Source organism: Malaya genurostris, chromosome 3, assembly GCF_030247185.1.
Source record: "Malaya genurostris strain Urasoe2022 chromosome 3, Malgen_1.1, whole genome shotgun sequence".
Taxonomy (NCBI): Eukaryota; Metazoa; Arthropoda; class Insecta; order Diptera; family Culicidae; genus Malaya; species Malaya genurostris.
The window spans coordinates 247,897,969-247,913,673 of record NC_080572.1 but is presented as its reverse complement, the minus strand read 5'-3'; the positions used below and the strand labels follow the sequence as shown (position 1 = coordinate 247,913,673).

General features: G+C 38.7%; 1 protein-coding gene across 6 annotated transcripts in view; it reads right to left on the bottom strand.

Annotated features, from left to right (window-relative positions):
- LOC131439362 (intermembrane lipid transfer protein Vps13) overlaps positions 1–13,014 on the bottom strand; it is a 46,749-nt gene extending 33,735 nt beyond the window's left edge. For all 6 annotated transcript variants that reach the window (XM_058610282.1, XM_058610281.1, XM_058610285.1 and 3 more), the window contains exons 1-8: positions 12,311–13,014; positions 4,156–5,391; positions 3,813–4,095; positions 3,497–3,748; positions 2,613–3,382; positions 2,196–2,557; positions 2,015–2,134; positions 1,753–1,957 (exon numbers count right to left, since the gene is read on the bottom strand). In XM_058610282.1, coding sequence (XP_058466265.1) covers positions 1,753–1,957; positions 2,015–2,134; positions 2,196–2,557; positions 2,613–3,382; positions 3,497–3,748; positions 3,813–4,095; positions 4,156–5,391; positions 12,311–12,410 — 3,328 coding nt within the window. In that variant the 5' untranslated portion in view covers positions 12,411–13,014. The remainder of the gene's footprint in view (positions 1–1,752; positions 1,958–2,014; positions 2,135–2,195; positions 2,558–2,612; positions 3,383–3,496; positions 3,749–3,812; positions 4,096–4,155; positions 5,392–12,310) is intronic.
- Between the last annotated feature and the right edge of the window lie 2,691 nt (positions 13,015–15,705).

Genomic DNA, 15,705 nt, shown 5'->3' with positions numbered 1-15,705 from the left:
AAGACACAAGACCGTATAAACTTCTTTAGGTAATCTGACAATATGTACAAGTGACCATCGTGATTATCGTAGGTGACAAGTGATTTATCTGGGTTGTTTTGTGTTTACCAAAAATCACACAAGACAAATAATGAAAACAAATTTTCCATTCTGCGACATGGTATTTTGAATAATTTCCTCACTAGCAACTGTGGGCAAATCATGCACACAAGCTTCTGTAGAACCATCATTGATATACACTCGATTTTTTTGCGGATATACACGCGATTTTTTTGCGGCTTTATTACGCGGATGTCGGAAATTACATGTTTTTTTTCGCGAATTTTCCAAGTTATCCGATTTTCTTGTTTTGTCAAATTTTTTTTTCGATTTAGATTTGGCATAAAAAAATTGATTTTGGATATCTCTCAAAGTCAGATCTGGACGTTTCGTGCATTTCTAAGACATTTGGCATCAACATTTTTCGATTTTTTTTCGACACGGATTTCTTTTTTTTTTGGAGGTTACACCATATCTCAACATATCTCAGCATTTCTAATACATTTGGAATCAAAACAAAATTTTGGATTTCGGAAATCTGAAATTTTTCCCCAAAGTAGATTTTTTTCGATATTACACCAGATCTAAACGTTTCATGCATTTCTTAAATATTCGGCATCAAAAAAAAAACTTCCTTTAGTTTTTCGCAATGATCCATACATGTTACGTTATAAAAACGTTCGTAGTATTGAGAGCCAGTCTGTCTGTAGTATATTTGACAAGACAAGTGGTAGATTTGATCAAGTTCTTATTTCAAACAACTCCAATGTATTCACAAAACTACATAAAAATCAGATAATTTATCTTAATTTTATTCTATTTGAAATTTACCATGATAAACTACATATTGTGACTCTTTCTTCAGAATCCCTGGTGCTAGAACAAACTATGGTTTTCATGAACCATTTTCTAGTATGTGTCGATCATTCAACGTTTGTTCAAATGTATTCGATTATCATTTGTCCCGCAACACTGTAAAAAACTTATTTTCGGGACTTTCCTTATGAATTGAGGGTTCAATTATAGATATTTAGAGAAGATAGTATGAAAAATTTGTTCACGATAACGTGTAATATGTATCATTTGGATAAATGTAATCTGTTGGTACAAAAGATAAGAAAGTTTTATGCCTGATGGAGAGTGAAAAATAGAATCTCAGCTCCAGTGGGCTTTTCCCTTGCTTCTAAATAAATAAACTGAAATAAATAAATAAACTGAAATAAAGATTGGCCATTTCCAATTCCGCGGTATTGGTAGTACCCAAAAGATTAAACAGAACAAAAAAGTCATTTCGAATGATTAAAAAAATCCGTAGGTTACCGCGATAAATTTTAGGTTTCTCGACAATGATTGCGATACATAGGTCTTTTTACAGTACAACTTGCGCCAACAATTTAGTTCTACAAAATCGTCCATTGCTTGAATCCAATTGGTTTAACGTGAGAAGAGGGGTTCCGACCAATTTGTTGGTTTATAGTCAGTGAGAAGTAGTTTGCTGTCGCAGAGATTCATATTTTGTGAGTTTCTATTATCGAAACAGCTTCACACAAATGGGAGAAAATGAGCCAGGGCAGGGATGCTCAAAATTATATAACGTTACGAACAGTAACATGCATCTACTTCCACTAATTTCTAAGGAAAATTAAAACCATCAATTCTATCACTACACAAATCAATCCAAGAAGTATTATTACCATATCTTCCCAATCCTACCTTTAGAAGTTGATGTCGCTATCACCGTATCATCATCCTCCATAATGGTCGGTAACTTCTCCTTTGCTGCCTGTAGCAATACCGACGCTGTGCTTTCAGACTCGTACGTCGTAGCAATGCGATCACGCTCCGGGTGTTGTTTCAGTTCCTGCTCTTTCTTACCACTCATCACCAATTCCATTCGCACTTGAAAATCGTTAGCCAGCTACAACAAAAAACAATGCATTGGTAAGGTATGTGGCGTTACTATTGAAATGCATACTCTTATCAGTTCATTCAACGCTTCTTCGTGCAACAACAGAACCAAAGTGGAGAAATTGATGCCAACTTCTTGCTCGACTGATTCATACTTGGTGACGAATTCAGGACTATTTTTCTTGCACTGTGATATAGAAATGTAGAATCATTTAACGGTTATCAAAAATCAACACGTAGAAACTTACATTAGTATAGCTCAGGGTAAATAAGTAATCATCGTTGTCGTCATACTTGGGAGTCTGAATAACATTGAGAATTTTTTCTTGTTCATTTTTAATACGGAATTGATCTAATGTTACTGCTCCTAGTTTCAAAGCTACTTTCAAATCATACGTTCGTTGTACCATGGTCATCTCCAGCTGTTTTACTTTGATTGCTACAATCTTGCGAGAGTTTGTGTTCAAAAAGGGCACATTAAACGCCACACTCTTCCGTTGTGTTAAAGTATGCTCAAGAGGAGACTGACTGAATTCTTCCGTTGGCGTTGCAAATACGTCCGATGAGCTACTTCCAGTACCACTAATTTTGAAAATTGTCAGTGAGCATTCTGAAAATAAGAAAATGATAACTATTCGAATGAAAAACAATTTTTTCCTTCATACCATTCAGAACAAATTTCACTTCCAAATCAATAAACTGAACTACCTCGCCATCCACCACATCCGAAGTGTTCAAATTTTCCGCCGGTCGTTGTATCTTTGTCAGTCTCTGCTGTGTGTCATCCAAATACTTCAATAGCGATAGGCTAGAACTGAAAACATTACTGTCCTTGGCTATGGGTGCCGGTTGGGGTTGGTCACTCTCGGGTAGCGGAAGGCTAGTCACAATCGATAGTGCTTCCAGTACTCGTTGTTCCGTTACACAGATGTTGACTGAAGGAAGCTCACCAAAAATTTTACACTTCGGTAAGCGCGGATCGTCATCGATTACGCAAAGATGCGCCGAAATTCGGAAGGACGTTGGTTCCAACAAATGCATCTCCGTCACCGTACTGCACTGTAGCGTCCCTTGCCAATCTTCATCGAACGTTGCCACAATTGCCTGTACATCACGAATTTCGAGCACAAACTTATCGTAGCTCTGTCGAATGATTTCATTCAGAATTTCTTCTTGTTTTGCTCCTTCCTCGTGCATTGTGTGTACGTCTTTTTGATTCAGTGGGCGAGCTTCGGTTTGGACCAACAGTTTGCCCAAACTAACAATTAAAACAGACTCGCGGCCACAGAACAAACCGCCATTGGGCACTATCAGATAACTGGGACTTATGTCGACCTTCAACTCCATTCGGGGATGATTGGCGATAGCATATTGCAATCCAGTTGCAGATCGTTCTTTAATGTTGACTAGTTTCTCGGCGGCAGCATCCGTTAGTCTACAAAATTGGATCACAGAAAATTGGGTTTAGAAAAAATCATATGAATTTCAAGTTTATGTTAAAAAATCATTAGGAATTTTGCCCTTGACGAAGCAATCCAGGGAGACTTACTGTGAAATAGTAGCCGTCGTAGGCGTCCTGAAGATTTTCGCCAATTGAATTATAGTTTCTGCATCATATATAATTTGCAGCGGTCGCGAGGTCACTTCTACCCGTAGATCAAACAGTTTATCCTCTGGATTTGTTTCTACCGATACGTCAAGCAATGTGTCGGACCTATCCAGCTGGGACTTGACTATGATTGGAAGGGACTCATTCTGTCGCAAACCGGAAATGGTGAGCTCTTGCATCGAAAGAGCAACTCTGTTGAAATTGAATGATTATGAATAAGACCTGCGAACTAAAAAAGCTCAACTACAATGCTTACTTCATTGCTGCAGCGGATGGTCTCTGTTGCACACTGCAGATGACATTGTTTAATTCAAGTAGCATAATTCTTTCCAACGGCCGAGCGAATTTCAACAATTTCTCCTGGGAGTCAACGGTTATTTCTGATTTGATTGAAACCTCTAACGACTTCAGCTCAAATTGTAAAACTTGAGCAACGTAGTACTCGGGAAGTTCGGTAGGAGAATCCTGTTCGTGGTATCCGATAGCATTGAATAGCTTTGCCTTTTCCTCCGGTGTCATCGCGGCTTCAAATTGTTTTTCTAGAATTACAAACAAGGTTATACCGACAGTTCCATACTGTACTAGTTGCACAGACTTACTAATATCAGTTGTGTTGTTAGCATCGTCCGTTTTCTTAGCACCTCCCCACCAGGAACTGAACCAGCCTCCTTTCTGTTCTTCGTCTTGCTTTTTACCCTGCTTTATGACTTCCAGCTCTATTTTCTGTCTTATCACGAGGATGTTATGCAGATCCAGTATTCTTTCAAACTCTTCACATCTAGCTGTTATCTCGGGGGTTAATTTTTTAGTAGTCAATTGTACTTTGTACGCTTCTTCGTATTGTCCCAGATTCTGCCTGTGGCGACGCATGTTATCCCAGGACCAGTTCTTACGACGCCGTCGTACTTCCGTTTCCAGGACACAAGTGAATGCAAATTTCCACCAAGACTTGCAGTTACCCTTGTAGGTAATGCCGTGAGGTCTGTATTTCCTGTATGGTACAGCTCGCATCATTCGTCCAAAAGCCTCCAACAACTGCATACTGTTTTGAAACTGTACTCTTGTTATGCCAATTCCTAGTGTTTCCATGCATAAATTCAACTTGATCTTGGGAGAACTGAACGGTGTCTCTTCCGATTCCGGGTTCGGTACCATCTCCAGCCTAGCTCCTGAACTGATTGGACCGAAAATGTAGTGATAACCTTCCGGTTTGTGAAGTTTCGAAGCTATTGTTTCCTGAAAAAGTGTCTTGTATGTGGATTGATCCTGTTCTTGAAAGAGCTGCGTGTTGCAGTTCATATACACTGACAACATTTCCAACTGAGCTACTTTATAGATTTTAGTAACTGATTGTGACACCAGCGTTTGTACCCAATGTTCGTCGGTCGTGTGCACGCTCAGATTACTCAACGTAACTCCGAAGGCGAACGGATATCCCGTGGTGGTAGTGTCCTCGTATCGGACGTGAATATCCGATATCTTGATCTGCACATTATTAACGATCTGGGCGGTAAGTTTCTCGGTAAATGATTTATCAGCCACCGGTTTATCCTTGTCTGCTTCAGTTTTCTTCGCCTGCTCGATACGTGCCAATTCGGCCTTCTTCGCCTCGAAGGAGTTCCTGTCTTCCTTCTCAGCATTGTAGCGAACATCTGTGTTGGGAACGGCCAGCAGATACAGTTTGTCAACGATGGCTTCGACGGGTGCACTGTACAGATTTTTCCACGGGATCTTCAGAACCAACTTTCCAAGATGACCATAGACTGTGCTTACCGGGAGATCGAGCTCCTTCAGGGCGCTCTGTTTGAGGGTCAGATTGTTCAGCACGACGTCACCTGCGGAATAGAAGCAGAAACAGAGAAAAAGAAAATTTTGAGAGGTCAGTAATATTAAATTTTATTTCTCGCGTGAATTCGCATTACGCTGAAGTCTTTTTTTAAAGCGGAAATCCGCATAAAAAGACGTCAGTGTATAAGATTGTGTTAATGCCTTTACACATAGAAAAGATATAGAATTGCTGAGTACCGACTTTTGATCAGATCTTCGGATACTCCAGTGCTGTATACCATTTGATTCAGTTTGACGAAATCAGAAAATGTGTGCATATGTAACACATCACTGAACAAGTTGTTTGACTAACTGAGAAAAACACATGCTCTTGTCAAAAATCAAATTTAAATCTTCAATGCAATCTCCTTCAAGAGCAATACAATCATTCCAGTGTTTATCTAACATCTCGATGCCGTGCTTGTAGAAGGATTTTTTGTGCCTCAAATTGGCTCAACATTCTGCAATTGTTTGTTCATTTCAGTTGAATTTTTTACCGGCGAGCATATTTTTAGATCAGCAAATAGCCAGTAGTCACTGGGGGCCAAATCTGGACTATACGGTAAATGAGAAAGTTATTCGAAGTGTAATTCCTTCAATTTAACCATCGTTGCCATCGAACCGGTGCATTGTCTTAGTGGAACAGTTTTTTTTCTTAGACATATTAGACGTCCTTCCTTGATTGTTGCATTTAAACGATGTAATTTTTGCTATTGATTGTTTTTTCCTTTCTCAAGATAGTCCATGCAGATTATAACATGTGCATCCCTAAATACTGAAGCCACAACTTTCCCAGCTGACTGTTGCGCGTTTGAACGCTTCTTGGACGTGGTTCACCAGCTGCAGTCTACTCAGATGATGATCGTCTTAATTCTTGAGTAAAGTGATGGATCCATGGTTTATCCGTTGTCAAATATCGACGCAAAAAAAATCTGATTTATTACTTGTGAACATGGCGAAACACTGCTCTGAACCATCCATACGTTGTTGTTTTTGATCGACTGAGAGTAAACGCGGCACCCACTTTGAAAAGAGTCATGTTCATGTAGTAAACACACTGCCTTCTGATATCATTATGGGGCTTTAGCTATCTCACGCAATTTCAATTTATGACTAGATATAACCAATTTGTGAACATTTTTTGAATTTTCTGAAGTAATCACCTCACTGGACGACCAGAACGTTCAACATCATCGATGTCTGTACGACCTCGTTTAAATTCAGCAAAACAATTGCTCTTTTCGATGCAGCAGAGTCCGGATAACACATTTGAAGCCATTGCTAAGCTTGCACAGTATTTTGGTATTACAAATGTCTTACTCTTCATTATACGGGGCCGGGTATCAATTAAAAAATTAAAAACTAGCCGCATAGCGCTTTCCTGTCATAATTTTGAACGCTTATAATTCAGCCATTGATTGATATAGTAAAATAATTTAACAACCAATCGACCGGAAACATTTAACTTAAATGCGAATTGGTCTATGTTTTCGCGAGACAATCACCGCATGCCAGAATGATGTCATCCCATCGATACCTTTACGGCCGACAGTTTCAAACGTTGCTTTACATCTCGTATTCCATTTAGTAGCAGTTTTGCTTTAGTCGGTGTAGGGAGATTTTGCGTCATGCATAAAACAAATACCGCACCGTTCTGCACAGTATGAGCTAGCGATGGGCAATCCATTCGCGATCGGTTCAAAAGAACTAGCTCTTCTGGAGGAATGAGTGAACAACAGTTCTTTATTGAAGAACGATAGTTCTCTAATCTTTTCAAAAGAAATCTAATTCTATAAGAAAGTGTATTAGAAACTGTATTTTGTGAAATGGTCGTAGTTTTTAAGAATGCAGTAGAAATTGTATATATGAGCGCCCTCTGAAAAAGTGCACAATAGTGAACGACCGCTACTTTAAAAACATGCAAAAAGTTACACCATTTCCATTTGAACAGTTTGTTACTAACGGAATGTAGTTATGTGCTACGGTTTTTGTAGAAACTTTCAGAATTCCTGAAGAACGAATGAACGGTTCAGGAGAACTATCACGTTTAAAACGGTTCTTTGAAATGAACTATTTTTCCCATCTCTAGTATGAACTTTCGCACAAAACCGGACTCTATACATATATGCTCTGTCACATTTTGCAGCTCAGTCCGTAGATGCCTTCATGCGGAGCGGAACTATCATCTCTAGATTTTCTCAGAAGAAATTACCAAAAACACAGGAATATTTCGTAATAATTTAAAGAGTAAGTTAACTAAAAGAATCTGTTATGCGCCCCCCGTTGGACCTAATTTAATGCTAATCGAGATTTAACAATTAGTAGGTTCTTAAACATTTAAATTAAACGAGCATAGGAAAAGTGTTTACTGCTTATAAAGAGTTAATTTACTTTTATTAATAGAATTGAATTAACTGATGTTTGAACGGGTCAATCAGAGCACATCAACTGGATGTCCATGATTATTGTTTGAAGTCTTCTTCACATCCAATCAACTTCGGTTTGTCGAAATTCATTAAACATTACACTACCATAAACATAGATTTTAAGAGTAGGTTCCGAAAATTGACTTTATGATAATTCAAAACCTAAGATGGCGTTTTTTGATGCGGTTTGTCGATACTGTTTCAAATCTCTACATATGTGTCTTTCGGAGCGGGTTCGACAAAAAGACTTCAAACATTGATGTTTCAAGCCACTTTTAGATCCAAATTGGCGACTTTCACTTTATCTAGGTTATTGTAAATTTTGTACGATAAATATTAGTATTTTTGGAACGGGTACAACGAATAAATGTCGAAAAATAATGTTTTAGCTGTTTTCAAATCCAAGATGGTGGCTTGCTGTATAGTCAAGTAGAACTTGAAAACGATTCCAGATTCCAGGATGACGATTTCTGGTTTGTCGATATTAAAAAAGGCGCGAATATCAACACAAAAGTGTCTGTTCTCATATTATGTTTATTTTCACTTTCATTTATTGTATATAATGTAATTGATGTCGTATCTCGAGGAGCTCTTATTCGGAACTGTGATTAACAAACATAACATTGTTATTTTAAGTCAATAACCAGACTGCCAGATTTTATTTAGCTCATAAGTTTCTACTTATTTCTACCTGGGCTGTCCTTTGCTATATCAAGAATACGTCTCCACATAACTCGGTCCATGGCTGCTCGTCGCCAGCCACTCAAGGCACGGATGCTTCGAATATCACAATCCACTTGATCGATCCACCTTGCTCGCTGCGCTCCTCTTCTTCTTGTACCAGTCGGATTAGATTCAAGAACCATTTCCACTGAACTGTCGTCCGACATCCTTATGACATGCTCAGCCCATCGTAGACGTCCGATTTTAGCTGTCCGTACGATAGGTGGTTCTCCTAGCAGCTGTTGCAATTCGTGATTCATACGCCGTCTCCACGTTCCGCCTTCTCAGCACCTTTCTTTCAAAAACACTGAGGGCGCGATGGTCCTCTGCCAACATAGCCCAGGTCTCGTGGCCATAGAGAACAACCTAATGAGCGTTTTGTAGATGGTCAATTTCGTGCGGTGGCGTACTTTTCTCGATCGAAGGGTTTTCTGAGTCCACAGTACGTACGATTCCCTGCCAAAATACGTCTCTGTATTTCTCTGCTGGTGTCATTGTCGGCGGTCACCAGTGAGCCCAAATACACGAACTCGTCAACCACCTCGATATCGTCACCGTCTATCAATATTCGTCGTGGGAGGCGTAGTGTTTCTTCTCTAGAACCTTTTCCTCTCATATATTTTGTTTTTGACGCATTTATGGCCAGTCCGATACGCCTAACTTCAGCTTTCAGTCCGATGTAGATTTTCGTCATCTTCTCAAGGTTACGTGTCACAATATCAATATCGTCAGCGAAGCTAAAAAGTTGTACGGACTTTCGGAAGATCGTGCCACTCGTGTCGATCCTCGCTCTTCGAATCACACCTTGCAAGGCAATGTTGAACAAAATACAAGAAAGTCCATCACCTTGCCCTCTCCGAGATTCGAATGGACTCGAGAGCGTCCCAGATACTCGGACGTAGCACATCACTCTATCCATCGTTGCTTTGTCCAATCGCGTCAGTTAATCCGGGAAACCGTATTCGTGCATGATCTGCCATAGCTGTTCTCGATCGATTGTATCGTATGCCGCTTTGAAGTCAATGAATAGGTAATGCGTGGGTACGTTGTATGCACGACACTTCTGGAGTACTTGTCTTATCGCGAATATGTGATTCGTAGTGGCGCGGGCTCCAGTAAATCCCGCTTGGTACGGCCCTACGAATTCCTTAGCTATTGGTGATAGACGACGGCAAAGGATTTGGGAGAGTACCTTGTAGGCGGCGTTCAGCAATGTGATTGCGCGGTAATTGCAACAGTCTAGCTTATCGCCCTTTTTGTAGACGGGACATACCACTCAATCCATCCATTCTAGCGGTAGAATCTCCTCCTCCCAAATCCTAGAAATCATCCAGTGCAGCGCTCTAGCCAGTGCCTCTCCTCAATGTTTGAGCAGCTCGCCTGGCAACTGGTCATTGCCCGCGGCTTTGTTGTTCCTCAGCTTGCCGATCTCCTCACTTATCTCCGTCAGATCAGGTGCTGGGAATCTGTCGTCGGCTGAGCGTGCACCCAAATTGATTCCTGTACCGTTCTCTATATCTTGTGCTTCTTCATTCAGATGCTCGTCATAGTATTGTTTCCACCTGTCGATCACCTCACGTTCGTTCGTGAGAAGGTTACCACTGGTATCTCTGCACATTTCGGCCTATGGCATGTAGCCTCTACGTGAGCGGTTCACCTTCTCATAGAATTTTCGTGTGTCATTTGCGCGGTACAGCTGTCTCTGCGATCTTGGTCTTCCTGGTGGCGCTTTTTCTCTTTGCTAAATTTCAAATTTAAATCTATTGATGAGACAGTTGCATTTCTAATGTCATCATAATCGATCGTGTCTCGTACACAACCCTGTAATTTTTGTTTTCATTAAGAAGCAATGATAAATTGTTCGTGTGTTAGTTTGTTTTGAAAATGACAAAAGTAGCTTCACTTAAATGGCTGTCACTTTTTTTCTGACTAATCGAAATGTCATGAAATTTCACACATAGTCTTTTGAAAGTTAGTATTTCCTAAACGTCATATGGATTTCACAATAATAGTGCCATCTGTGTGTCGGTCACACGACTTATTGTACCTTTTACGATTTACCTATCTGCTCAATTTTCTCGGAGTTACTGAACCGATTTCAACAACATTTGGCTCGTTTGAAAGCAACTATTCGATCATTGTTCAAGTTCGAAGATCAAATGGCGAACAATGCTGGTCTTCGAGATATATTTGATCTGCTAAAATGCGGTCTAACGCACCTCTAAGATACATTAGGATGACGGTTAAAAAATTTAACGAAACAGGGTTTGAATTCGGTTCGGCGCTTACGAGAAGGAAAATGTACAATGTATAACCATTAATGAAATTTTGGCGAGAAAGATCAAGTGGTTAAACGCTGAAAATCGTTATTTTTGATCCAACACCTTACTAAATGAATTTTTATAATCAAAGGAAAAAAAGAATGACTTCATCACATCGCTAGCCTCAATCAGAAATCGAATAAACATCAACATTATCGCGACAGTGATATATGTATCAGAATGGTAATAGATATATTAAGATAAATGCCCTGGCATTTGTTGAATTTCACAGGAAGCGACAAAATTAACGTCATTCAATCAGCTGAAGAATTCAATAATCCATAAAGTATACCGGGGAAAGATAACAAAGAACACAATGTGATGTAAAATTATAGACATTTGAATCATGTAGCAATAACATTTTTCGTCGTTACCAGATCTAAAATACCACCAATGAAACGAAGTACCCTGTCGGCAAATAAAGGAGTATTCAATACACAAGTTGCTTCTAAAATATCGGTGCTGAGCTCAATTTTGTATTTGCTTAGTCGTTGATGTGAATCACTGTTTGTTTGAAATGCCGTTTCAAGTAAATTCTCATCAACCAACGACCAAACAAACATTACTCCATGAAATTTCATCGTATAGTGTAATGAGTAAGTAAATTGCTCTCCGGTACTGCAGCTCCATTCTGTACAAAATACCGCATGTGCGGTTAACGATCGTCGCATGTTCTGAGATTTTCTATCTTCAAAGAACAATTGCGAGTACCAATCTGCCATATTTTTTATTCATAATTGAAACCATTAACACTTTGCAAGTTATTGCAAATTCACGACGACACACGAAGTTAAAACCAAGGTAGTAGCAGACACTTGATACGTGCTTCTCGAAGCCGCAAAAGAACCCCATTCGCATAGCTGTCATCAGATAGAGTACCTACATCGTAACCAACAACGGATTAAGTTAGCGTACCAACGTGAAAAAAGTGTCCCACTTTATTCGATAATGCATAATCGAAGTTCTTTGAAAACAGTAAATGCATGAAATCAGCTGATAAGAACTACAACTCTTATCACGTAAAATAGTAGAAAAGCAACGGCGACAGAGAAGAAATTTAAATGTTTTAGTCGGGTGCTTGGAATCAAAATAACAAATCAAAATAACAGTAGATGAACATACAATATCGTATTATCATAACACATTAATAATTTTCTGAAGCTTACGACCGTAACCATATTTTATGTTCCATTGTTTCCTCCAATTAGTCATAGTCATGATACCGTCAAATTAGGTCAACAAGCACCATGACCAGAGCATGTGTAATTCCAGAGGAACAATTTATGTTTATGTTACTGTTCTGAATCGTGTACTTCTCCTTGACTTCAAATCACCCTGCTTCATTCTACTTGAGGCAGTCAAAGGTCTTATCAACGATAAACATGTTCTGAATTCACATCCTCCTCGATTGATTTTTATGGGTTGCATAGCTAGTATCTAGTGTTGAGAATACTCACCACCCCATATGCCAATTTTTAGTTGCTTCTTATCCAAATTTTCCACATATTCACCGACGAATCGATTAAGGACGTCTGCGACAATGCTTTCGAAAACCATCGTGGAGTTTTCGATCTGCTACGCGTCTGTTTGGTAGAAACCAAATTTGCATGCGTGTTTCACTGCTAGTGTTTTTTTTTATTTTCTATTTTTAGCACTCGGCCAATGAAACCGAAGAACAACATCCACTACTTGCTTCCACCGAATCTTCCTTTGCTATCATAAAGTGATTTTTATGATCTTTAAACAAAACAATAATCATTGACCACATATGCGACTCAAATGTGTAAGATAGTCACTATTTTTCAATCATCCATTACACTAGTATCAAACAATTACTACATTGATCCGTCACCTCCATCATTAATCAACAATCAAACGCAATTGCAGGTGACATCACTTTTGTGCACTTTTTATTTTAACAGTTACTCCTCGTCTATCGTTTAACTCGTAACATTTCTGCTTCTACTAGTTTACGCAGCAGTACACGAAACGGTAGATCAACAAAACGACAATGTCGAGGTCTTCTATCAATAGTAAATCACATTTTTTTTACAAATGCCATCACATTTTCACCTTTACTACAAGTGAATATCTGTGAATGCGCAGAAAAATATTTATCATCTGACACTAGTTCAGCTGCAAAACAACAGGCACACTCCGATTCCTCTTCCTTACTGACGGAACTGTCAAAAAAGTCTTTCTTTGCTTATGTACTGGCATCGAAATCCAACTAACACATCCACCACAGCGGCACCAGTGCTATAGACCGTTTTGCTTTCGAGTGTAGTGGTCTGGGCAGTCATCACGAATCGAACCCGAAGTTTTGTTGATAAGCCATGCCAGCCAATCAAAGCGGTTTTCTTGTAAACAAACCGGTATGCACGCGTGGAGGATTCTATCGAAAAATACTACACTTACCGTTGTGTGCACGTGGTGCGTAACGGCGTCTATGTATGGACGCAAGATCACAACCACCTGCACGTGGTTTTGCATAGATGGTACAGCGACAGAATGTTCGTTAGCATAATACAAGATGTGGATATCATTATAAGATCATACTTTCCTATATCCTCGGTTCGACAGATACTGTACGTTGTTTGCAGTCATTATAATAATGTTTTCAGTCGATATTAGGTTTTTTATCGTGACGACACAAATGAACAAGTATTCATCCTTGACAGTTCAGCGGTACTGTTTACAAATAAGCTTAAACAAACATCGAAGAGCACATCTAAAACAATCATCTTTACACTTTGTAACTAGTCACTTTTATTTAATAAATATCTAAAACGAACCGCATTCAATCGTGAACAAATGTTTTAAAACTTTATTTAGGCGATACGGACCGTAAATGGTCTGATCCAATTTGTCAATAAACAAACAAAAGAAATTTCTGTTTACAAACGGTACTGCTGAACTGTCAAAATGTGTTCATGCGATTGAGGTTAGCAGTGACGGTAAAAAACCTAATATCAGATGTTTTTCAAGGAAAGGGTGAATCTAACATTGACAGCAAATGGAGAAAAACATCGATGATTATTTCGACTTTGGTTTGATTTCCTATTCAAGAATTATCGTATATTCTCAGATAAATTATTAATAAATCGATGAGCTGTTAGTTTATCTTTAATAGATATGCAATTTTTTCCACTTTTCCTCTATATCAACTGAATAAATCAACATAAAAATAGTTTCGCCCTCGTGCATTTTTTCGTGAAACTGGTCCCGAATAAAAAATATTGTAGAAAAACAATACGATTTGCTGTTACAAAACCTGTCACAATTTTGCTTTGAGCATTGAAAAATATTTAAATGTATTCAATTAATTGTGAATATACTTTTTACAATAGAATGTATAGGTTGTTGAGTATCGTGACAATTCAAATCATAAAATTTTCTCATACATGGTTTCTTGGAAAACCATCAAATGTGCAGTTTGCATATTGTTTGAAACACCACGTGTACAATAAGTTCAATTGTAGAATCGTACAAACAATATATTGAATCGTTGGAAATGAAAAAAATCTTGTCAAGATACAATAAAATGTATTGTAACCCATATATCTAATTGTAAATCTATTGTTTATGCTGTAAAATCAATGGTTTATTTTTCTACGGGGTTGGTTTCCGCAACTAAGATAAATTTTGTCGTCTCCGTTACTATTTCAAGTAGAAAAAAGTTCGAAAACCACCTGAATCAACGAAAAAAAATGGTTTCGCCCTTCCTTTCTAGCAATTGAAGAATCGCCCTGTTTGTTGGCTTGAAACATGGGTGGCGGAACTTATGTAAACAAATGGAATGACAGTTTCGCCCTTTATAGTTCTTTGTGTTACTAAGATTTTTGTAGAAACATAATTTTTAGGCATAATTGTAGAATTTTGAAGCATTTATTCGTAGGAGAGAGAAACTCGATTTCGAAATTTTTGGAAGGTTCGCCCTTTTTTGAAAAAAAAATGCTGATTTAAAGATGTGTTTTATGTATTTTTATTTATTGTAATAATTATGGAACAGAATATTCGAAGAGAACAGAATGCGGTGGAGCTGTCACACTCCAAAATAGGCTTAGTGCGTCGAATGACCCACACGTGATAAAAGTCGTCCACAGACGGCAACAACATAAATGAGAACAAAAAACAAAATCAAGGTGTAGACTTCGGAGAGAGCAGCATTCGACGTTCAATCAGTGAAATTGAAACTTTACGGAAGGAAAAAACGCGTTTCGATATTAACAGCCCAAATAACAGAAAGTTCCACAATTGAAAGCTTGAAAGTATACGCAGAATTTTCGACCACTTTAAAGTACAGAACAAGTTCCAAGTGAACTTCCTTGCTGCTTAAGAAAACATGTGTTTTTTGACAGTTGCAAAATGCAGAACAAGTTCTGTGCGAACTAAACACGTGTTTTTGACAACTTGAAAGTATCGCGCGAGCCATCTAATTCATTCATGAGATTAAGTAGAGCCGGTGGAAGAGGTGCCCAAGCAACCAGAAGTTCCACAATTACTTAAAAAACTCACTTTCTTGCTGCTTAAAAGTACACGCGGAACTTTTGAGAGTACAGATCATGTTCCGCGTGAACTTTCTTGCTGCATAGAAGCTGAGTAATGTATTCAAGAAGCAGCTTAGAAGTTCGTTCGGTTGCGTCGCGCGAACTTTCAAGTGTGGATAATTGCTTTAAAAATGGCCTGCTTAGAATGCTATTGATGAACTTTGAGAGCTGCTTAAGCCAAATCCGTCCATTTTATCCGAACTTTTGGTTAGTTGGGTGGGTTACGAAAATCATTCAAAAGCACATTTCTATTGGAATTAAGGAATACTTCAAAATAGCTGATTGTCCCCGGAACAAAATCC